General features: G+C 44.5%; 1 protein-coding gene across 1 annotated transcript in view; it reads right to left on the reverse strand.

The window, feature by feature from the left end:
* Positions 1 to 11,114: 11,114 nt before the first annotated feature.
* nsmce1 (NSE1 homolog, SMC5-SMC6 complex component) overlaps positions 11,115 to 25,875 on the reverse strand; it is a 105,178-nt gene continuing 90,417 nt past the window's right edge. The window contains 1 exon segment of the mRNA XM_072481196.1: positions 11,115 to 11,704. Coding sequence (XP_072337297.1) covers positions 11,631 to 11,704 — 74 coding nt within the window. The 3' untranslated portion in view covers positions 11,115 to 11,630.

Consider the following 25,875-nt stretch of genomic DNA (forward strand, 5'->3'; position numbering starts at 1 on the left):
CTTCTTAGCATCAGCACCATATGGTAAAGAGTTCCCTGTAAGGTCTCTGTTCCACAGTGACTACCATTTTTCCTTTTCCAGTTTTGGCCACAGTTTAAACCGTGTCAGTACCCATTGGAATATCCTTTGGCCAAGGAATCAAACATCTCCCGGCTTGGTAAATATAAAAGATCCCTAGCAATATTCAACAATCAGAATTCTCCCCTCACCTTAACCAGCAGATTAATTGTGTAATTTGTCTCATTGCTGTTTTGTGGGATTTTGCTGTGTGCTAATCAGCCATTGTAATTCTCCACAGAACATCAGTGACAGGAACTATAAAATCAGTTATAAACCACTTTGGGATGTGTCTGAGGCAGACCTTAATCTGTGCCGAGTTAAACTTTATTTTGGAGAAAGGCAACACATGCTATCACAGCTCAGTGAGCTGATTTCGAACAGCAACTGGCCACAGAGCTGGAATCCCATAGTTTGTGCGATTCACCAAGAAATAACGTTATAACTGAGTTTTGTTTCTTCAGCTGCATGGAATGGAAAGGATTAACCTGAAAGTAGTGCCGCACTGACACCTGGTGCCAAGTGTGGGTATTACCGTGGTCTCTGCATGCAGAGCCTGAGGCCTGCTTTTTCAGTGGAACACTGATTTTTCGTATCCAGCAATTGGTATTCAGCTTTGTGTTTAACTTCTAGCTGAATGGGAAGAAAATGCATGGTAGCTGTCATTGATTTGTTGTAATAATAACCAGGGTTCTTGGTCCCTAATTGCACTCCTGGAATAGTTTGTGTTTAAAAATGTTGGGTGAAGACCAGATTTGACTGAACCATGATACTCCACATGGTTGAATAACAAGCCCAAACTCACTCTCTCTTCAGACTCCCAGAAGCTGGTTATTCACTTGGGTGAGGTATTGAGGCAACTGTTGGTTGGAGTAATACCTAGGATGAAGGAAGATGGTTGTGGTTGTTGGAGGTCAATTATCTCGGTTCCAGGACATTACTGCATGAGGTCCTCAGGATCCTGTCCTAGGTCCAACCATCTTCAGCTGTTTCATTAATGACCTTTTGTCAGTGGGATGTTCATTGACAATTGTGCAGTGTTTGCAATTCCTCAGATACTGAAGCATTACATTTCCAAATGCAACAAGACCTGGGCAATATCCAGGCTTGGACTGACAAGTGGTAGGTAACATTCTCACCACACGAGTGGAAGCCAATGACCATCTCCAAACATTGCCACTTGACAATCAATGGCATTACCATTGCTGTCAATGTCCTGAGGGGGTTATCATTGATCAGAAATTGAACTGGACCTAGCGCGGCATGGTGGCATACTGGTTAGCACTGCTGCCTCACGGCGCCGAAGAGCCGGTCCCAGGTCACTGTCTGTGTGGAGTTTGCACATTTGCCCGTGTCTGTGTGGGTCTCACCCCCACAACCCAAAGATGTGCCTGATAGGTGAATTGGCCACACTAAGTTGCCCCTTAATTGAAAAAAAAAGAATTGGGTACTTCATTTAAAAAAAGAAATTGAACTGGAAGTCATATAATTACTGTGGCCACAAGAGCAGGTCAGAGGCAAGGGATCCTGCGATGAGCAACTCACCACCTGACTCCCCAAAACCTGTCCACTATCTACAAGGCACAAGTCAGGATTGTGATGGAATACTCTCTCCCCATGCATGATGAATGCAGCTCCTACAACACTCAAAGGTGCTTGAAGCCATCTACTACGAAGCAGCCTGCTCGATTGACCCTTCCACAAACATTCACTCCCTCAACCACTGATGCACTATGGCAGCTGTATGTACCATCTGTAAGATGCATTGCAGGAACTCACCAAGGTCTCTGAGACAGCACCTTCCAAACCCACGAGCATTACCATTTAGAAGGACAAGGGTAACAGACACATGGGAACACCACCACAAGCTACTCACCATCCTAACTTGAAAATATTCTGCTGTTCCCTTACTGTCACTGGGTCACAATCCTGGAACTCCCCCACAACAGCACTGGGTGTGCCTATTGCTCTGGCACTGCCACCTCGAAGGCAATTTGGGATGGGCGATGAATGCTGGTTTAGCCAGTGATGCCCACAACACGTAAATGAAAGAAAAGCTGAAGGCGAAACGAGAGGGACTGAATGTGGTTGCTGAAATTCAGTCCATGCTGTTCAGAATTACCCCTCTTTTGTTCCTTTTTGTTGTCATTCTCACTGCCTCCAGAACACTCGGCGTGGGCATTGGACACTGATCAATCTGTGTATGAGAAACTTTTGGCCCCAGTCACTTTTAGGCTGTGTTTCAGTCCTGCAGTTATCGGTTGATGCTGCCGGTGAGCTCCAGACTCGTAGCTAGTCTCTGACCTAGTTTGTCCGTGATAGTTAAGCCATGTTAAATCTGAAATCTTGTGTGTGGTTTGTGGCAAGGGTACCAATGCCAGAAAGATCTGGTCTTGGAGTAAGGAGGCCAGGAGTGTTAAGACAGTCACTAGTATAAATACTTGATCAATAGACATCTCTTGAGTTCATTACCATTACACTCTGTGCCCTGCTCACTGATCTGTGAGTAAGAATAAAATCAATTACAGTCTGAGCAAATAAACATTAAACAGTGCAAAGATAAACAGAGCCATAAACCAAAACTCAGATGGAGCTGATACGGACTCCATTCCATTCCCCCAGTTTCTCCGTCGCATCTGTTGATGTTGCAATCTTCCACACCGATACTTTTGATATGTCTTTCTATTTCCTCAACCAAGAATTCCCACCCAGCATGGTTGACAGGATCCTCGAGTGTCCGATCCATCTCATGCGCTTATGCTCGAGTCCTCCCTCCCAGAATCATAAGTTTATCCTCATCCTCACTTTCCACCCCACCAGCCTCTGTATTCAACATATCATCCTTCGCTATTTTCTCCAGCTCATGTGACTAAACACAACATCCCCTGCCGTCGCCTTTCAGCAGTCTGAAGGAACTGTCTACTCCTCATTCACTGCTAACACTTCCTCCCTTCGCCCCATTCAAGACTCCAAATACTTCTTCCAAGTGAAACGATAATTTACTCGTACTTGTTCCACTTTTATCGTAGTCACTGTTAACAATACTTAGAAACCTTTCAGTCCGCAAGCATGACTCTGCTCTCGTCATTTTAATTCTCCCCCTTGTACCCACTCTGACTTTAATGTCCATGGCCTACTGCATTATTCCAATGAAGCCCAACGCAAGCTTAAGGAACACAGCACCGTATCTTTCGTCTTGGCACTCTGCAGCTGTTTAGACTCAATACTGAATTCAATAAATTTAGATCATAACCGTTGACTCCGTCTTGTTCTGTTTTCTTTGCTAACTTGTTTCTTTATACTTGCATGTTGCATTCAGACAGTTTTTTAATGTAGCCATGCTCATCTGGTGCAACCTTTGTTTCTTTACTATACCCACTCTCACTTTCTTTGGCTTTTGAATTATGAAATCTTGTTGTTTAATTTTCCCTGGCCTCCACCCTACCATTTAATTTCTTTTATTCCTCCTGCCCCCTTCTACTGGCTTAATAGCTACCAAATTTTTATCTATCTTCAGTTCTGACGTAAGATCGTCGACCTGAAAAGCTGTTTCTCTCCACAGATGCTGCTTGCTTTGCCGATTTTCTTTTCCCCCCCACCCCCCCCAGCATTTTTTTGTTGAATTCCAGCATCTGCAGTAATTGCTTTTGTATCTGTGCTATACCTCCCTCAGAGTGTTTGATGGGAAGTGTAGAGAGAGCATTGTTCCTGGATCCCAACAGCCTTCAATAATTTTATCATTATCCCTAAACAAACTCATCACAAGTTACAGCTTCACAATAATGTATAATCATTCCATTTTATAATCTAATTGAATCCTATTTAATGACCTGGACTTGGGCATGGCAATTCAGCTTGTTAACAAGCCAGTTAACCTGAATATTAAACTGCCCACATCATAATATGGGTGATATCGACAGGCAGGAGTGGGCAAGCATTTATTTTAAATTCTTCTGGTTAAAAGGCTGAAGGGAGGTGGAGACGTGACACTGGTCAGTCGAGCACCAACATTTCTTCCAATGGGGTGAGCAGTATTGTGCTGGCAAAACTATTTAGCCCACTGTGAAATTGTTTTCCAGTGCATTATTTGGAACTTTATGCCTGAAACAGTTATAGAAGCAGATTTGAGAATAGCATCCAAAGGATATTGAATAAGTAATTGAGGGAAAAGACTTGACAGGGGAGTGGGACTAATTGGATAGCTTTCTCAAATGACCAACACAGGCACAAGGCCCCAATTGCTTCGAGTGCTATATCATTCCATGATGCTCACTTTTGTTTTGGCCTATATGAGAATTAACAACAGAAAATCCTGTTCACCCTCATCATGTCACCTTTTGTTTGCTTCAGTGTCACAATGATTTTTATGTTAAAGATGACAACTAAGGCAGCACGGTGGTGCAGAGGTTAGCCCTGTTGCCTCACGGTGCCGAGGTCCCAGGTTCGATCCCGGCTCTTGGTCACTGTCCGTGTGGAGTTTGTACATTCTCCCCGTGTTTGCGTGCGTTTCGCCCTCACAACCCAAAGATGTGCAGGTTAGGTGGATTGGCCACGCTAAATTGCCCCTAATTGGAAAAAATGAATTGGGTACTTGACATTTTTTTAAAAAGATGACAACTAAATCAAAATTGCTGTTGAATCAGAGATAGGGGATTCAGTAAAGCACACTGCTTTTGGTGCTGTACAGAAGCACTTGTTACTAGAACAGTATCAGTTGATGACATTAGAAATTTGAGCTAGAGTTAGCCCTTCAAGACTGCTCTGCCATTCAACAAGAAGATCTACCTCAACTCCCACCTTCCATCATATCCCTTATATCCCCAAAATCAAACTTGGCTTTGTGTCTGCTCTAGGGCAGAGAATTCCAAAGATTTACAATCTTTTGAAGAAATTTCACCTCATCTCAGTCCTAAATGGCTGACCCCTTCTCACTTCTGTCACTGAAGGTGGGCAGAAGTAATGTTTTCGCCCCGTGAGCCTACGTCTATATCTCAAAACACAGATGGACAGAGTTTCAGCAAAACTTGGTCCGCAGATAGGTTCCGGCCCAGGTCCAAGGAAGAACTAATTATTTTTGCACAAAGGTGCTAATCCAGTTCAAGATCCTGGAAGTTCAAGATCCTGGAATTTCTTCAGGGATCTGTTAACATTGGGAGGTAGGGAGAGTTGACTTTTTAAAGATTGTTGTGGGTTGGTTTCTGACATGGAATTTGTTACAACTGTTAAAATGGGAACTGAATAGGGCAGCACGTGGCTCAGTGGTTGGCATTGCTGCCTATGGCACTGAGGACCCGGGTTCGATTCGCGGCCCTGGGTCGCTCCCCATGTCTGCGTGGGTCTCACCCCCACAACCCAAGATGTGCAGGTTAGGTGGATTGGCCACAGTAAATTGCCCTTAATTGGAAAATAAATAATTGGGTACTATGAATTTCTTTTAAAAATGGGAGCTGAATTTCAAGAGCAGGTTGTTGAATGTGGATTAGCCTAAAGCCACCTGAGATAGAAGCTCTTAAAAATATATTTTTTACAGCTTTATAGTTAGAGCACCAAACTGACAGAAAGAGCCTCAAGGGAGAGTGGTGTAATTGTAAGCTTGGCAAAGGTGCTTAATTCTCTGTTCTCAGACTGTACATCCATGTTCTAGATTCCCAAACTGGGGAACATCCTTCCAACATCTACCCTGTCGAGCTCCTTATGAATTTCATGGTTCAATTCTCTCATTCTACTACCTCCTAGGACAATGGGCACTGTAGTTAGCACTGCTGCCTCAGCGCCAGGGACCCAAGTTCAATTCCGGCCTTGGGTGTCTGTGTGGAGTTTGCATATTCTCCCCATGTCTGTGTGGGTTTCCTCCAGGTACTCCAGTTTCCACCCACAGTGCAAAAGATGTGATTAGTTGGAATGGCTATGCTAAACTGCCCCTTCATATCCAAAAGGTTAGATGGGGTTACAAGGAGGGTGTGTGGGCCTAGATAGGGTGAGGGTCAGTACATCCAATATAGGCCGAATGGCCTCCTGCACCATGGGATTTCTATGAATGAGGAACCCGATTAGTGAACCTTTGTTGAGGGCAAGTATGTCCTTCCTTGGATAAGGAGACCAAAACAGCACTCAGCACTCCATATGCTTCGTCACTAATGCCCTGTCTAATTATAATAAGACTTATTTACTCATACCTCAATCCCTTGTTAACAAAATCCGGCATACCATTTGTCTTTCTAATTGCTTACTAAACCGGATGCTAACTTTGTGATTCATGTACAAAAACACTGAAGGACCTTCTAAATGGAAATATTTTCCAGTCTCTCACCATTTAAAAATATGCAACATTTTTGTTTTCCTACCAAAGTGGATACTTCACACCTCGCCATATTGTGTTCCATTGTCCTCAGCCCTTGACCCGGTCCAACAGGTATGAGGCACTTGCTCCCTGTGTGGATGGCGAACAGGGCTGCAGGAAGGATGAGTCAGCTGACCAAGGCACCATGGTTCAGCAGGCCATTCAAGGGGAGGGAGTAAATAGGCAAGTTGTAGTTGTAGGGGATTCTATTATCAGGGGGATAGATTGTATCCTTTGTGAGCAGGATAAAGAGTCCCGCATGGTATGTTGCCTGCCCGGTGCTAGGGTGCGGGACATCTCTGACCGGCTTGAAAGGATACTGGAGAGGGAGGGGGAGGATCCAGTTGTTGTGGTCCATATCGGTACCAACAACATAGGCAAGTCTAGGAAAGAGGACCTGTTTAGAGATTATAAAGAGCTAGGATTCAAATTAAAAAACAGGTCCTCAAGGGTCATAATCTCCGGATTACTGCCCGAGCCACGTGCAAATCGGCATAGGGAGGCAAGAATAAGGGAAGTTAACATGTGGCTGAAAGAGTGGTGTGGGAAAGAGGGGTTCCTTTTCATGGGACACTGGCATCAGTTTTGGGACCTATACCGTTGGGATGGTCTCCACCTGAACCGAGCTGGGACCAGTGTTCTGGCGAAAAGAGTAAATAGGGTGGTCAATAGGACTTTAAACTAAAGATTTTGGGGGGAAGGGAAAGTCAGGGAACCAAGAGGTGAAGTAATCAGTGGGGAGCGTAGCTGCTTAGGAATACAAAAAAGCACAAAGACAAAACTCAAGAGTGGTTACGATTGTCCCCATCCCACAAAATATGACAGTGTATGGAAAGGCTCAGTAAACCAAGGTCCACCACACTAAGAAAACAAAAAGGGACGGTCAATAGAGAATTAAAGGTGCTATATTTAAATGCGCGCAGTGTACGGAACAAGGTAGATGAGCTTGTGGCCCAGATTCTGACTGGCAGGTATGATGTGGTAGGCATCACAGAGACGTGGTTGCAGGGGGTTCAGGACTGGCATTTAAACATCCAGGGATTCACAACCTATCGAAAAGACAGAGGGGGCGGGGTTGCCTTGTTAATTAGGAATGAAATTAAATCAATAGCACTAAACGACATAGGGTCAGATGATGTGGAGTCTGTGTGGGTAGAGTTGAGGAACCACAAAGGCAAAAAAACCATAACGGGAGTTATGTACAGGCCTCCTAACAGTGGTCAGGACCAGGGGCACAAAATGCGCCACGAAATAGAAAGTGCATGTCAGAAAGGCAAGGTCACAGTGATCATGGGGGACTTCAATATGCAGGTGGACTGGGTAAATAATGCTGCCAGTGGACCCAAGGAAAGGGAATTCATTGAATGTTTAGAGGAGGGCTTTTTGGAACAGCTTGTGATGGAGCCCACGAGGGAACAGGCCATTCTGGACTTAGTGTTATGTAATGAGCCAGACTTGATTAAAGATCTTAAAGTAAGGGAGCACTTAGGAGGCAGTGATCATAATATGGTAGAATTCAATCTCCAATTTGAAAGAAAGAGGGTAGAATCAGATGTAAAGGTGTTACAGTTAAATAAAGGTAACTACAGGGGCATGAGGGAGGAACTGACGAAAATCGACTGGGAGCAGAGCCTAGTGGGAAAGACAGTAGAACAGCAATGGCAGGAGTTTCTGGGAGTAATTGAGGACACAGTACAGAGGTTCATCCCAAAGAAAAGAAAGGTTATCAGAGGGGAGATTAGGCAGCCATGGCTGACCAAGGAAGTTAGGGAATGCATCAAAGCAAAAGAGAAAGCCTATAATGTGGCAAAGAGTAGTGGGAAGTCAGAAGATTGTGAAGGCTACAAAAACAAACGGAGGATAACAAAGAGAGAAATAAGGAAAGAGAGGATCAAATATGAAGGTAGGCTAGCCAGTAACATTAGGAATGATAGTAAAAGTTTCTTTAAATACATTAAAAACAAACGGGAGGCAAAAGTTGACATTGGGCTGCTCCAAAATGACGCTGGTAATCTAGTGATGGGAGACAAGGAAATAGCTGAGGAACTGAATAAGTACTTTGCGTCAGTCTTCACAGTAGAAGACATGAGTAATATCCCAACAATTCCGGAGAGTCAGGGGGCAGAGTTGAATATGGTAGCCATCACAAAGGAGAAAGTGCTAGAGAAACTAAGAGGTCTAAAAATTGATAAATCTCCGGGCCCAGATGGGCTACATCCTAGAGTTCTAAAGGAGATAGCTGAAGAAATAGTGGAGGCGTTAGTTATGATCTTTCAAAAGTCACTGTAGTCAGGGAAAGTCCCAGAGGATTGGAAAATCGCTGTTGTAACCCCCCTGTTCAAGAAGGGAACAAGGAAAAAGATGGAAAATTATAGGCCAATTAGCCTAACCTCGGTTGTTGGCAAGATTCTAGAATCCATTGTTAAGGATGAGATTTCTAAATTCTTGGAAGCGCAGGGTCGGATTAGGACAAGTCAGCATGGATTTAGTAAGGGGAGGTCGTGCCTGACAAACCTGTTAGAGTTCTTTGAAGAGATAACAAATAGGTTAGACCAAGGAGAGCCAATGGACATTATCTATCTTGACTTCCAAAAGGCCTTTGATAAGGTGCCTCACGGGAGACTGCTGAGTAAAATAAGGGCCCATGGTATTCGAGGCAAGGTACTAACATGGATTGACGATTGGCTGTCAGGCAGAAGGCAGAGAGTTGGGATAAAAGGTTCTTTTTCGGAATGGCAACCGGTGACGAGTGGTGTCCCGCAGGGTTCAGTGTTGGGGCCACAGCTGTTCTCTTTATATATTAACGATCTAGATGACGGGACTGGGGGCATTCTGGCTAAGTTTGCCGATGATACAAAGATAGGTGGAGGGGCAGGTAGTATGGAGGAGGTGGGGAGGCTGCAGAAAGATTTGACAGTTTAGGAGAGTGGTCCAAGAAATGGCTGATGAAATTCAACGTGGGCAAGTGCGAGGTCTTGCACTTTGGAAAAAAGAATAGAGGCATGGACTATTTTCTAAACGGTGACAAAATTCATAATGCTAAAGTGCGAAGGGACTTGGGAGTCCTAGTCCAGGTTTCTCTAAAGGTAAACGTGCAGGTCGAGTCCGTAATTAAGAAAGCAAATGCAATGTTGTAATTTATCTCAAGAGGCTTGGAATATAAAAGCAGGGATGTACTTCTGAAGCTTTATAAAGCATTAGTTAGACCCCATTTGGAATACTGTGAGCAATTTTGGGCCCCACACCTCAGGAAGGACATACTGGCACTGGAGCGGGTCCAGCGGAGATTTACACGGATGATCCCAGGAATGGTAGGCCTAACATACGATGAACGTCTGATCCTGGGATTATATTCATTGGAGTTTAGGAGGTTGAGGGGAGATCTAATAGAAACTTACAAGATAATGAATGGCTTAGATAGGGTGGATGTAGGGAAGTTGTTTCCATTAGCAGGGGAGACTAGGACCCGGGGGCACAGCCTTAGAATAAAAGGGAGTCACTTTAGAACAGAGATGAGGAGAAATTTCTTCAGCCAGAGTGGTGGGTCTGTGGAATTCATTGCCAGAGGGCGGTGGAGGCCGGGACGTTGAGTGTCTTTAAGACAAGTTGATAATTCCTCGAGAAATCAAGAATTTAAGGGCTATGGAGAGAGAGCGGGTAAATGGAGTTGAAATCAGCCATGATTGAATGGTGGAGTGGACTCGATGGGCCGAATGGCCTTACTTCCACTCCTGTGTCTTATGGTCATGTTCTTGCCCACTCACCCACCCAGCCTAAAAAAATGCTCATTTGTCAAACATGATTTCTTCCCCTTTGTAAATCATGCTGATGTTGCTTCATCTCATGTTCTAAGCATCTGTTACTTTGTCCCTAATAGTAGTGTGCAAAATGGTAGAATCCACTGTTTAAGGCTAACTATATGTAATATCTGGTTTCCTCGTTATTTACAAAAGGAGGAAGTGTTTGCTACCTTCCAATATTTGTGAACTGTTCTAGAATCTAAGGTGATCAAAATCAATGCATCTAATATTTCTACAGCAACATTTTTATGCAGGTAATTTGGATCCCAACTCCTCAAACTCTCTCCGTAAAACATCATTCCTAGCTCTGCCTACAACTGGACCCCTCCACACAAGTTCTTCTGCTAGGAGTTGATTTTAACCCTGACATTGGGCAGGTATTGGAACGCCTGGTTGGTCAAAGTCAAGGACAAAGACTCCATCACTATATCCTCCTGGCCCTGATTGCTGACAAGCTGTTAAAAGGTCTACGTAATTTAAGGGGTGCAAATCCTTCCGTGAAATGTCCAGATAACTCATCTCACTGATTGATGCCACTGTTCACCCTCCAACTCAAGGAGCTGTAGTTGCTCAAGCTGCAGACAATTACCACAAATGTCATAGACCAGGATCACAGTGCTCTCCACAACTGCTCATGCGCTGCAGTTACAGCACACCATGCCTATTTGAACTTATTTAATTGAATAATTTTAAATTAATGAATAGTTTACTCAAAGTACAGCATGTTATAGATTCTTCACTTAGACCATAGAAAAACACCAAGCCACTTTTTAGGTTTAAAAATGTTTAAATGCACCTCTTTCCCTTTCCATACCATATCCACATTGTAAATTCAGGTTGAGTTCTTGTGATGTCAGTGTTAGTATTTTCATGTGCCCTGGTTTATCAGCCCACTTCAGCAGAATGAGTCAATGTCAGAGGTTTATAGGCATTTTAATGAGGGAAAACAACAATTTAAAAAAAAAAATACATTTCCATTTTATTTAATAAATCATTCCTTTTTTTCATTGCATAATGTCTGTTGCTGGAAACAAGATTTCAAATTAACTTCTACCACTGAACCTTTCTCTCCAAAACAAACCTCAATGGAGATTGAAAGAGTAGCTTGTAACCTCATTATCCCCAGCTCCATAATCGCATAAGACAAGGTTCAGAATGAACTCCAGGCAATGATCCAACTGGGCGGGTGGTGCTGAGGGTCTAATAAGTGACTACACAGCAATAAGTAGAGCCCCTGGCCTACACATTGCAGTGCAGAGTGGTGTCATCTCAATGATGCCAACTTACCAAGGGAAAATGTTATCTAACACTGGTCAATCCTCCCTCTGTCTCTTGTCTTTCTCCTCTTCCCCCCCCCCACAACACACTGCCAAGTCCTTCAATTTCTGTGCAGATTTGATGTTGTCCTTTGCTGCTTTACTTCCCTTAGCAACTCATTCATGATATCGGCGTCGCATCTTTGGTGTGGAGGATGGAGGGGGCATGGATTGCTCAGTCCTGCTGACATCTGATTGAAGAGAAGAACTGACATTAAAATGAGCAGTCACAAGTTGTATAGTTCACAGCATTAGCATGACACATATAATTGAAAAACCACGTGAGTGAGGGTAAAATACACTGATGTCAGAAAATGAAGTCAGTTCATTCCAAGTGGCTAAAAGTGAGAAACCTGTAGGTTAAGAGGTGAAAAGTGGCAAAAATCCCCAAACCTGATGGGCTGAAAGGGTAGGAGCAGAGAGTGGTAATGAATTTTGAAAATTAAAACTCTTTTCCCCAGGACCTACGTTTTACAATCGGCTGGGACCCAAGCCGGCCGACCTTTGCGACCTACCATTATTGCTTACCTTTAATGCGACTAGTGAGCCTGCTTGGTCCTCACAATCTCATTTACTTTGTCATTCAATGTCACATTTCAGCTGTTACGTTAAGGAATCAAGAGGTTTGTCCTCGACCTCGCCATGCTTCAAATGTCTTTGAGGGTTTTGAACTTTCATTTGCAAGTACGTCCCTGCATATAACACACATGGACTTTGTATTCTGATTTGCATTTGCAATTAACAAAGCCACACCTCAAGAAATCATTTGTATACTGCTTTGTTCCGATTTCAGCTTCTTCTCAATGGGTTGTTCACCAGAGGCCCTGGAGCTCTGCATACAGCTCACACCCACAATGCTTTGTTCTGCTGTGAACTCTCCTGTGAAGTTCTCTCCAGCAGATTCAGTTGGGAGATTCTGGCCTGCTTGGTCTCTGGCTCTCTCTCTAATAACAAAATGATCCATCTTCGTTTCTTCACAGAGTCCTGTTGCTTGCTTGCTGGCAGCTACAAAATGGAGGAATCTCTCCTCTGATTTTGCACCCAAAGAATGTATGTACAGGAACACCACGACCGATTGCTCCATGACCCACGGTCGCAACCCTGAATTTGAAAAACCTTGCCCTAGATTCTAGAATGGTGGCAACAGATTGACACCGCTAAAGGAGAGAAAACTGCTAACTACAAACCCAATTAATCTGACATCAATCTTGGCAGGATCATAGAATCTATACAGTGCAGAAAGCCATTTGGCCCATCAAGTCTAAACTCATTCTCTGAAAGAGAATTCTACCTAGTCCCATTCCCCTGCCTTATCCCTGCAACAATTTAAAAAAACTATTCTTATTCAGGACATTTTCATTTTATATACAAAACACAACAACACTTAATCCAACATTATAAACACCCCACATTCCATATCGCCCCAAATGCCCCATTTTGTAACTACAGAACAAAAGAACCCATAACTGCACCTCGTACTGACAATACTTTTCACTGTACTTCGGTACATGTGACAATAAATCAAACCAAATCAAAATCAACAAACTCTTAAAGGAGATGAACAGCCCCACCTCGGGTAGAAACCCTCTGAGCCCCTACTGGCAAACTTTATCTTCTCCAAATGTAAAAATTCCGACAGATCATTGACCCACCCCGCTGCCCTTGGCGTCTTCGGAGCCCGCCATCCGAACAAGTTCCTCCTCCAGGCTATTGGAGGCAAAGGCCAACACGTCAGTCTCTCTGCACTCCCAGATCTTCACGGCACCCACGGGCTCGGGCCACCTTTACCCCTAAAAGTTCCGACATTGACCCCAAAAAGGTCTCCCAAAATCCCACCAATTTCGGACAGGACCAGAACATGTGTGTGGTTCACCCACCGCCTGAAACACCGCTCGCAACTTCCTTCACCTCAGGAAAGAACCCATTCACGCGAGTCTTTGTCATATGTGCTCTGTGCACCATTTTAAATTAAATAAAAGCTCAAAGAATCATAGAATTTACAGTGCAGAAGGAGGCTATTTGGCCCATTGAGTCTGCACCGGCCCTTACAAAGAGCACCCTACTGAAGCCCACGTATCTACCCTATCCCCGTAACCCCAACTTATCATTTTTTGGACACTAAGGGAAATTTAGCATAGCCCATCCACCTAACCCGCACATCTTTGGACTGGGGGAGGAAACCCACAGACACTGGGAGAATGTGCAGATTCCGCACAGAGTGACCCAGCCGGGAATCGAACCTGGGACCCTGGAGCTGTGAAGCAACTGTGCTTACCACTATGCTACCGTGCTGCCCATTTTGCACGTGAAGCAGTTGAGTTTATCCTACGCAAGGCCTCACTCTAAACCACCCCTACTCAAATGCACCTCCCAATTCCTACTCCCATTTCCTGTTTATCGCTTCTAACAAGGCTCTCTCCATTTACTGCCCATAAATATCAGAAAATCTTACCCTCCCTTATCTCATCCTCAGACACTATCTTTTCTAGCAATGAAGAGGGTGTGACCAGCTCCTTTCTTACGAAATTCCTAATCTGCAAGTACTGGAACCCATTCCCCCTTTCAAACTGTAATTTCCTACCAGTTCCCCCAACTCTGCAACGTGCCCTCCAAAAACAAGTCCCTAAACCTCTCTATCCACCCTCCACAAACAAGTCCCTCAACCTTCCTATCCCCTCCCGTTCCCAAACCCTGTGTTGAATCCAACCCTGTTGGAATAAATCTATGATTTCCACAAATCGACGGCCACAGCAACATGCCCTCCAGCTTAATATGTTGCCGAAATTGATTTCAAACTTTTTTTTAAAGAAATTATTTTATTGAAGCATTTGTAATTTTCACAGTTTAACACATTAACATTTCTTAAACAACCGCGGGGGCCGACACATGCAAAACAACAAAAAGAACAAAATACAGAAAACAACGTCCCCTACAATCCCCGCCCTATTCCTTAATTTCTCATATACTAAGTTCCTTGTCCTTATCTATCATTGCCATACCTCCTGTTTTCCTCCTCCCCCCACCCCCCTACTGCTGATGTTCAATTTTCCTAGAAGAAATCGATGAACGATTGCCATCTCCGGGCGAACCCCTGAGTTGATCCTCTCAAGGCAAACTTGACCTTTTCCAGACTGAGAAACCCTACCATGTCGCTGGCCCACACTCCTGACTTCCGGGGGCTCCGAGTCCCTCCATCTCAGCAGAATCCGTCTCCGGGCCACCAGGGAGGAGAAGGCCAGGATATCGACCTCCCTCTTCCCCTTGGCCCCCGGATCTTCCGAGATTTCAAACTCTTAACAAGGCAATCACCACCGGACCCGTAGAGTAATTGGCTGGCGAGAACGGCCAGAGCCCTCAGACTTTACCCTATACACAAAGCCTCCTCCATATGCTCCCAAACCGACCCACCCTTCATGACCCACTTCCAAACATCCACCACCCAATAATAGTTATTCAAATTTGCCAACACCCCACGACCATTTGTCCCTCTGCAAAATGGCTCCGTTTCCCCCACTTGTCCTTCTGCAAAATGGCTCTCTGAATCCGATGCACCTTAGCTGCCCATCTATGATTGCCGAAATGATCCTATTTATCCTCCCAAAAAAAGATTTAGGCAGGAAAATCAGGAGGTTCTGGAAAATAAATAAAAACTTCGGAAGGATTGTCATTTTCACGGTTTGAACCCGCCCTGCCACCTTTTTAAATCCTCCCTCACCTCTTCTACCAAGTTGGCCACATTCAACTGATGCGGCAGAGCCCAGCTATGCGCCACCCGTATTCCCAGATATCGAAAACTTGTATCTGGGAACTCACCAGGAACACCTCACTTTTCCCCATGATTAGTTTGTACCCCCAAAAAGCCAAATTTAGACAGCATATCCATAATCCTGCTCATACTGGAGATTGGGTCCGACACATATAACAAGTCATCTGCATAAAGGGACACTTGATACCCCATTTCTCTCCCCCCTCCCCCACCGTGGATGCCCTAAGTGCCATTGCCAATACAAAAAGTAATGGGGAAAGTAGACATCCCTGCCTTGTACCCGTGTAAACAAAATACCCCGAACATGTGTTACTGAGAACGCTAACCACGGGGGCCCTGTACAACAACCTAATGCAGTCCATCGTTCGTGGGGGAGGGGGGTTCCTGTGGGGGGCATGTGAGCAAGAAAGCACATGAATGATCCGGAAACTGACATGTACGGGAAGGTTCCAATGTACAAAGTTCTGTATTTTATTGAATTGCCATGTTCATGTCTTGCCACGTGAGTTCTTTTTCTTTTCTTTGTTACGGGGGGGGGGGTTTGTTTGTAAGGTGGAAAATATTGTTCTTGAAAAATTCTTAATAAAAATATCTTTTAAAAAAAAAAACCTAATGCTGTCAATGAACCCCATCCCAAACTGCCTCAATACCTCAAACATATTCCCACTCAACCCAGTCAAATGCCTTCTCTGCATCCATGGAAATGATTACTTCCGTTTTCTGGCCCGTTGGAGGTGTCATCACCACATTCAATAACCTTATATTGGTCGACAATTGTCGCCACTTCTCAAACCCAATCTGGTCCTCAGCAATCGCCCCGGCACACAATCCTCCATGCATGTTGCCAACAGCTTTCCATCTGCACTTAGCAATGATATCGGTCGATAAGTACCACGCTACTCTGAATCTTTATCCTTTTTCAAAATGAGTGAAATCGAAGCTTGTGCCAATGTGGGCAGAAGCTCCCCCCACCCCCCGGCTGACAAATCATTGACCATTTCCATTAGATGAGGCCAATTCCGTCGCAAACTTTTTATAAAATTCCCCTGGGATTCCATCCAGGCCCGGTGCCTTCCAGGAACCAATCTCATCAGTTTCTCCAACCTAACACTTTCCCCTCCTCCACAATCAGAAATCCAAGCCATCCAAGGATTGTTTCATATCCTTCCACACCCCCCAACCCGGGGCTCTGATCTGTACAGCTCCCGCATTCACCTTACCTGGATCAGAGACCACCTGCCCAGTGTCCTTCATTTGCCTCATCTCCCTCGAAGTCACCTCAGCTGGCATGCCAGCACCCTACTGGCCTTCTACCCATGTTCATAAAACGCCCCCCCATACACAACGCAACTGACCAACCGCCTTCCCTGTCGACAACAGTTCAAACTCCATCTGGAGCTTCTTCCTCTCCTTCAATAACTGCTCCTCTGGGGTGACTGAATACTGCCGGTCCACTACCAAAGTGGCTTCCATCAACCTCTTGTCTTTCCACCTTCTCCCTATGTACCCAAATCGAAATATTATAAAACTATACATTTAGAGAACAAAGTAAACAGAAAATAGAGCGAACAAGTCCTCACACCCCCGAGTACAATGCCCAAGCTCAAACATGCAGGTAAACCCACCCAGAATCCTCAAATGTCCCCCAGTCCATGATCCTTTGTATTGTTATTTGCCTCCTCCAGCATATCGAAATAGTGTTGTCTTCCCTATGCATGACCCACAGGTACATCATGCCAAATCGCACCTTGCTCCTGAAAAGAGCAGCCTTGGCCTTGTTGAACCCGGCCCTTCTCTTCCCAGCTCCCTTCACAAATCCTGGTAGATTCGGAGAGTACAGCCTTCCCAACTACATTCAGGGGTCTCCTTTTCCCACGTCAGGATCTTTTCCTTGTCCAAATATTGATGGGGCTGTAATATAAATTGCCCGTGGCAGTTTTCCAGCTCTCGGCTTTTCCTCAACGACCGATGGGCCTGCTCCACTTCAGAAGGGCGGTCGAGACCCCCTCCGCCACCAACTGCTCGAACATCTTGGTCACTCCGTGGTTCCTGTACTCAATGCCTTCGGGCAGCCCCACGATCCTCACGTTCTGCCTCCTTGAGCGGTTCCAAATCATGATCTTGCCCTTCAGCTTATTTTGCTCCTCTAACATCATCAGCATCGCTGCCTCCAAAGAGACGATCCAATCTTAATGGTCAGCAACCATCTCCTCCACTTTCTGGATTGACGTATTCTGTGCCTCCAGCCGCTGTTCCACCTTCTCCAGGGCAGTCTAAATTGGCTCTGCCACTCTCGCCAAGTCCTCAGTGACCACCAGCCTTTGCTTTTTGAATTTGTCTGATAGGAACTCGACCAACTTATCCATTGACCACTGTGCAGGTAACAATGTCCCTCTGCCACCTTTTCCTCTCCTGCACTACGCGTGTCCTCCAGGTTCGAAGAATCGCTCTAGCTCGACACACTCATCTGGTTGCATTTCAACATTACCCACCGGAGGAGAAGTCCTAGTTCTTCAATTTTACCACTTTTCCACCTGCACCACCTCTGTAAAATGCGCAAAAAGGGCCAAAAGTCCAGTCCTCAGGCAGGAACCACCTAATATGTGCGACCACTCACTCCAAGGCCGCCACCGGAAGTCATCCCTATAACCTTGATTGAACCTGTCTCCACCATCCTTTTTGGATTCCAGATTCCAACTATTCACTGGATAACACTTTTCGTTACATCACTTTTACTCATTTTGCCATGATTTTGAATCTCTGCTTTCAAATTCTTGATGTTTTCATGAATGAGAACAACATCTCACTATCTACCCTCTCCATATCCCTCAGGGTCTTAAATACCTCAATCGAGTCTCCCCGGAGTCTTTTTCCAATGCAAACAATCCCAACCTCTCCAATCTGTCCTTGTAGCTACAATTCTTTGTCCCTGGAATCATTCTTGTGAATCTCACATCCTTACACCCAGAACTGGGCTTTACTTCAGATGTAGCCTAACTAGTGCCTCATACAAGTTCAGCATGAACTCATTACTCTTGCCCCTATTAAAATGCCTGAGATACTATATGCTTTATTAACTGTTCTGCTGGCATTCTGCAATGGCTTGTGTACACATACACTTGAGTCCCCTGTTTCCACACCTACTTTCAAGCTTCTCCCTTTGTTGTTTCTCCATATTCTTCCTGTAAAAATGAAGCATCTCACACGTCTCTGCATTGATCTTCATCTGCCACTCATCTTTTTATTGAGTTCTTGGTATACAAAACAAATATAAATATGAACAAACAGTGGGAGTTAAGAGAATATAAGAAGTAAATCTAAACTATTTTCACATAGTTCAGCTTTGACTATTTACATAGATACATCACAGTCTCCCCCTTTTTTTTAATTCCTTCCTTACAGTGTTTGCAATGGCGATTGTGGTCCCCTGGGTTTAGCTTCCCACCGATTTTCCCTTTGATTTTCTTCCCTTTGGTTCAGGTTGTGTTGCAACTGCCTGCACCTTCTTCCTCCCCCCCCCCCCCCCCAACATATGTCTCCTGCTTCTCCTGCTAGGCTTGGTTGAGTTCCATGATCCCCTAACCACCCCCCCCCCCCTTCCTTACTGTGTCATGGCTACTCCCTCTTGATATTTGCCTTCCTAGCTGTTGGCTACAAACAGGTCTTGGAATCGAGTGAATGTCTCCCATGTTTTGTGGAAACCTTCTTCCGACCCTCGGAAGGCAAATTTAATTTTCTCCTTTTGGAGAAACTCCGACAGGTCGGTCAGCCAGTCTGCAGCTTTGGGTAGGATTCTCTGGCAGGCAATTAGTGAGGCAAAGCCAAAGGCGTTGGCTCTCCTCCCCATAAAGAGATCTGGCTGTTCTGATAGACTGCCACTCTCGGGCATGGTTCCACTCTCATCCCCATCACTTTGGACATTGCCTCAAAGAAGGCTGTCCAAAACCCGGCAAGTCTGGGGCAAGACCAGAACATGTCAGTGTGGTTGGCCGGACCTCCTTGGCACCGTTCTCATTTGTCCTCCACCTCCGGGAAGAACCTGCTCATTTGGGTTCTGGCTAAGTGGGGTCTATGTACCACTTTTACCTGCATTAGGCTTAGCCTTGTCCCTGTGGAAGTGGAGTTGACCCTGTGCATTGATCCCCACCCATTTCAAACCCCACATCCTCCTCCCACTTCTCCCTTGTCTCATCCAGTTGGGTGTTGGCCCCCACTTAGCAGACGCCCATAAATGTCACCACAGTTCCCTTTCCTTAGAATGTCTGCGTCCAGCAGGTCCTCCAGCAGTGATTGTCGTGGTGGTCGTGGGTATGTCCTTGTTTCCCTTCATAGAATCTTTCTGTCAGCTTTTCGAGCGTTGTTAACCTGTGGTTGGTGTAGAAATCCCTAACTGTCAGCGTCCCCCTCGTGTCTCCACCTTTTGAAGGAGGTGTCTATGAGCGCCGGCGTCAACCTGTGGTTGTTGCAGAAGGGGGCTTTATCGGGCATTTCAGTTAACCCGAAATGCTGTCGCAGTTGCTATCACCACTGGGCTTGTTGAATATTTGTTAGGTGGGGATGGGAGTGCTGCCGTGGCTTTGTCCAGGACCACCTGCATGGTCGCCAGATCTTCAGCAACCGCACCCTTCACCGCAGCTTGTATGTCTGATTTTGTTTCTTCTAAGTGTTCCTTCAACTGTCTCGAGAGGAACATCCTCCATACATCCTCTGGTGTGGGGGGGGGGGGGCTTCTCGTGCGGCGGGTTGGTTTCTCTCGCTCTGGCAAAGTCCGAGACTTGCCACCTCATGCCTGGTCGGTTCAGCCGATTGCTGTTTGTCCAGCCTTTTTCCACTCCTGGTCTCCACTCGTCCTCTGAACTGGCTGTTGTTCGGCATCTTTCCTTTTTTTGTTTTGTTAGTGGTGTGGCGATGATTTGCAGGCGTTTTCCGAGCAAAAAGTACCTATTTTTCAGGTTCGCGGGAGGAAAGCCACCGGATTTGTGACTTCTCGGCACATCCCTGCCACTGGGAGTCCCACCTGCCACTTGTCTGCCCAATCCACCAACATGTTTATATGTCCTTTTGAAGTTCAAGACTATCCTCATGGTTGACAACCTTTCCAATCTCGGTCTCATCTGCAAAATTTGAAGTTATGCCCTGAACACAACAGTCCAGGTCATAAGTATCTATCAGGAAGAGCAAGAGTCCCAAAACTGATCCCTGGTGAGCTCCACAACAAATCTTCCTCCAATCTGAAAAACAACAATTTATCACGACTGTTTCCCGTCGCTCAGCCAATTTCTCATCCACATGCCTACTTTCCCTTTTAGTCCATGAGCTAGAATTTTACTCAAGTCTGTTGTGTGGTACTGTCTCAAATGTCTTTTTAAATTTCATATACACCACAACAACACCATTGCCCTTAACCTTCTCTGTTAAACCCTTAAAAAACTTCAACAAGTTGGTTAAATATGATTTTCCTTTAATGGATCCATGCATTATCCTGTACTTGTCCAATTGATTTTGTCCCAAACTATACTTTCCAGACATTTGCCAACTGACTGGTCTGTAGCTCTGGCTTTATTCTTGCACCCCTTTTTGAATAAGGGAGTAACATTTACAGTCCTCCAGCACCACACGTGTCTCTAAGGAACACTGAAATGCTGGAATCGGTTATTAAAGAAGTCAATGCACTTAGAAAATTATCAGGCAGAGTCAACATGGATCTTATCAAAGGGAAATAGTGTTTTGCTAGACTTCAGAAAAGCCAGTAAATGTAGTACGCATGGAGTCCTAAAAGGCATTTGGTGAGATGTCACACAAAAAGGTTAATATGCCAGATAAGGACTCATGGGATTGGGCTTAATATATTAGCATGTATGGAGGATTGGTTAACGGACATGAAGCAGAGATTCGAGGTAAACAGGCAGACTAACAGATGGATCAGTGCCAGAGTTTTAGTTATTTACTTATACTAATGGCTTGGGTGAAGAGAGAGAGTAAAGTATTTAAGTTTGAATCATAGAATTTACAGTGCAGAATGAAGCCATTCGGGCTATCGAGTCTGCATCGGTCCTTGCTTGGAAAGAGTACCCTACTTCAGCCCATACCTCCACCCTATCCCCATAACCCAGTAATCCCACCTAACCTTTTGGACAAGGGGCAATTTTGCATGGCCAATCCACCTATCCTGCACATTTCCATTTCATCTTTGGACTGTGGGAGGAAACCGGCGCACCCAAAGGAAATCCATGCAGACACGGGGAAAAAGTGCAACCTCCACACAGACAGTCACCCAAGCCGGGAATCGAACCTGGGACCCTGGAGCTAACCACTCTGCTGACGATACAAAGCTAGATGGGAATGTAAACTGAGAAGCTGCAAATATATATAAACAGGTTAAATGAGTGGGCAACAAGGTGGCAGATAATGTGTGACTTGAAGTATGAGGTTGTTTACTTTAATAGCAAGAATAAAAGGGCTTTTTTTTTTTTTTTTAAAAAGGAGAGAAACTTTTTAACATTGATGTTCAGGCAAGATTCAGTGTACTTGCACAAGGAACTCACAGGTACAGCATGCAAATGCGATGGCAAATGACACATTGGCTTCGATCACAAGGGGATTGGAGTACAGGGCAGCATGGTGGCACAAGCGTTAGCGCTGCTGCCTTACAGCTCCAGGGGCCCGGGTTCAATTCCGGCCTCGGGTGATTGTCTGTGTGGAGTTTTCACTTTCTCCCAGTGTCTGCGTGGGTTTTCTCCGGGTGCTCTGGTTTCCTTCCACAGTCCAAAGATGTGCTGGTTAGGTGCTAAATTGCCCCTTAGTGTCCAAAAGGTTAGGTGGGGTTACTGGGTTATGGGGATAGGGTGGCGGCGTGGGCTTGAGTAGGGTGCTCGATGGGCCGAATGGCCTCTTTCTAGACTGTAGGGAATCTATTCTATTCCAGAGATAAGGAAGTCTTGTTACAACTGTATAGGGCTTTAGTGAGATCAGATCCAGAGCAGTGTGCGCGGTTTTGGTCTCCATATCTAAGGAAGCATATAATTGCCTTGTAAGTGGTATAGTAGACGTTCACTAGATTGGATCCTGGGATGAGAGGGCTATCCTCAGATGAGAGGGTGTTTCCCTAGTTGGGGAATCTACAAAGGCACACAACCTCAGGTAAAGGGTCAATAGTTTAGGACTGAGAAAAGGGAGACATTTTTTCACTCAATATTTGTGAATTTTGGAAATTCTCTAATCCAGAGAATTGTGGGTGCTCCATCGTTGAGTATATTCAAGGCTGAGGTAGATTTTTGTTCTCTCAGGGAGAGAAGAATTATGAGGAGCAGGTGGGAAAATGGGAGTTGAGGCAGAGGTCAGAGATAATCATTTCAAATGACATGAGTAGGCTTGAGAGGCTGTATGGTCTATATCTCATATTGTCTATATAGTCAGTTCCACAAGAGAACCCCATATTCTACAGTTAACATCCCTAGGCACTTCACAGGAGAATTAAACAAAATAGTACACACGGACACACAAGGGATATTAAGTTAATTGACCAAAAGCTTGTTAAAGATATGTTTTGAAGAGGGTCTCAAAGAAAGGGAGGCAAAGGTATAGGGAGCTGAAGGCACAGTTGCCAATTGCTGAGCACATATCTCTGAATGTTGTAGGGCTGGAGGTGATTACAGAGATAGATAGGTACGAAACCATTGAGATTTGAAAACAAGCCTGAGAACTCTTAAGGTCAAGACAATGCTTTATTGGGAGCCGGTGTAAGTCAATGAGCACAGGAGTGATGGGAGATCAGGACTTGGTGCAGGTTAAGATACAGGCAATAGAATTTTGGATGAGCTCAAATTTACAGAGGAAGGTAGAATGGGGGAGATCAATCAGGAATGTGATGAAATAGTCAAGTCTAGAGGGAACAAAATAAATGAGGGTTTCAGCAGCAGCCAAGTTGGGACAAAGTCAAACAACATTACAGAGGTGGAAACAAAAACAAAGTGCTGTAAAAACTCGGCAGATCTCGGGGCACCTGTGGAGAGATAAACAGAGTTAACGCTTTGAATCAATTAGAAACAGAGTTAACACTTTGAATCAATTAGGACTCTTTGGAAGACTTGGTTCTGAAGAAGATTCCCATTTGACTCAAAACGGTAACTCTGTTTCTGTCTCCACAGATGCTGCCAGACTTGTTGCGTTTTTCCAGCAATTTGTTTTCATTTCAGATTTCCAGCATTTGTAGTAGATGAGAAATAAGGGTGGGCCAAGGATGGATCCTTGGGGGATGTCACTTCACAGTTCCTTTACTGCTGCTGTGTCAAAATCCTGGAACTCCCTCCCTAATAGCTCTGTGGGTGTACCTTACCACATGGACTTCAGAAGTTTTCAAGAGGTAACTCACCACCACCTTTTCAAGGGCAATTAGGGATGTGCAAATAATGCTGCCTAGCCAGCAAAGTCCACATCCCATGAATGAATTTATTTTTCAAGCAGAGATAACAGGGCAGATGTAGGAAGAGAAGTTATTGCAAATGAGTCTCTGGCTATGATCGAATGGAGAAGTGTGGAACCAGGCAAGAGCAATCCAGCTGGATGACAGCAGAGAAGCATTGGAGGAAAGCGGTGTGGTCAATCACGTTAAAGGCTGCAGCAGTTTGAAAAGGACGAGGAGGGAATTTTTACTGATGACTTAGTCACATAGGATGTGAATTTGTACATTGTACACTGTTTCAGTACTGTAGCAGGGTGGAAATTTGATTGTAAGGATTCAAACATGGAGTTAAAGGAAAGTTGGGCATGGATTTAGCAGGTAACCACACATTCAAAGATTTGGAAGAAAAATTTGGACGTGGGGCAGTAGTTTGTACGGACACTTGGGGCCATAGTTTCGTTTTTTGAGAACTTGGTGAGGAGAGATTTAAAGGATGAACAGCACCTGAAGAGACATAACTGTTGGATGCTGGGTATCCAAAGAACAAAAGCTGTAGAAAAAAATCAGTGGGGAGAAACAAAGTTAACATTTCAAGTTGATATCCTTTCATCAAAACTAAAGATAGATATAAATTAGGAGTTTTTAAGCCAATAAGAGGGATTAGAAGAACAAAGGAGAAGGTCTTTCGATAGAGTGGAAGGCAGGGGAGATTAAATAACAAAAGATTTCCAGATTTCACAAAGAGTGATGACTCAAAACGTTAGCTCCCTTCTCTCTAAACAGATGGTGTCACATCTGCTGCGATTGTCCAGTATTTTCTGTTTTTGTTTCAGATTCCAGCATCTGCAGCAATTTGCTTGTAAAATATTTCAGTCAAAAAGAGTGGCAATGGGTATAGTAAAGAAACAAAGGTTGTGACAAAATGAGGTGAAAATTGCGACATAAAACCATCAGAATGCAATATGAAAGGACTAAGAAAGTTCAACTAACCTAACAAAATAACAAATAAGAAAAAAAATACACTTTGAACAGGATGGATGCAGAGGCTAAGATCTGGAAGTTGTTGAATTTAATATTGCACCTTTCTGTGTTCGCAAAGAAGAAGACCTGCCCTTTCAGCACTCATCTCACTGTCCAAGGCCTGCAGAAACTCCTTCCAGGTAAAACAACGATTTACTTGGAACTTCTGAACACCGCATACAGTATACCAAATTAAAAGATGTGGTCTCCTCTACATGGGGAGGTCAAACAGAGAATGGATGACCACTTTGCGGAACACCACCATTCAGTCTACAAGTATGACCTCCAAGCTTCTAGTTATTGTCATTTTAATTCTTCACCTCGCTCCCATGTTTTCTGTCCATAGCCTGCTACAGCGTTCTAGAAGCTCACACAAGCTCGAAGAGCCGCACCGGTCTTGCCACTCTGCAGCCTTCTGGACTCAATATTGAATTCAACAACTTTAGATCAGAACCTCTGTCTCCATCTCATTGTGTGTTTTTTCTTTTTTAAATTTTGTTGGGTTGGTCTTTTTATTAAACAATTCATGCCTCATTTGGATACCTTTGGTTGAGGGAGTGGGAAATGAATCTTGAGGACAAGATGAGCTCAGATAGGGCGTGAGAGATAGGAGAGAGAGACTAGAAAAAGATGTAGGCCAGCAGGGAACTTTAGCCCAATGAGCTGGTAGAAGGAGGGATGCTGCAAAGGCAGCTGATCAGATAGTTTCACCCTTTGTGATAATGAAGTCCATGAGCTGCTTGCACTGGATGTTGAGATGAGATTGGAGTAATTGAGTAAAATAATTCAGTTACAGGCTTAAAAAGTAATTTCTGAACCATATTTTCTGTGAATTAATTAAATATATTGTCCAGTGCTGTCAGCAACAGACCAGAATCCACAGAATGTTTACTCTGGACTCCCAACAACAGCACATTTACAGAACAGAAACAGGTGGCTCAGTGAATAATACAAATCCACTGCTTGAATAAACTGCAGCTTTCATTTTGTTCTAAGGACCATGCGATTCTGTGTCCTAGTTTTAATATTTGCTTTCTACAAATATTTCCACACCCCTTATCAACCTTTGGAAACAGAATTCAATAGTCTGACTTGAGTACTCCAGCTACTATTAGGTGGATTAGATGTTGGCTGAGACCAGGACTAATTATCGATGGTGCACGTAATGATCTCGT

This window comes from Scyliorhinus torazame, chromosome 17 (genome assembly GCF_047496885.1).
Source record: "Scyliorhinus torazame isolate Kashiwa2021f chromosome 17, sScyTor2.1, whole genome shotgun sequence".
Lineage (NCBI taxonomy): Eukaryota > Metazoa > Chordata > Chondrichthyes > Carcharhiniformes > Scyliorhinidae > Scyliorhinus > Scyliorhinus torazame.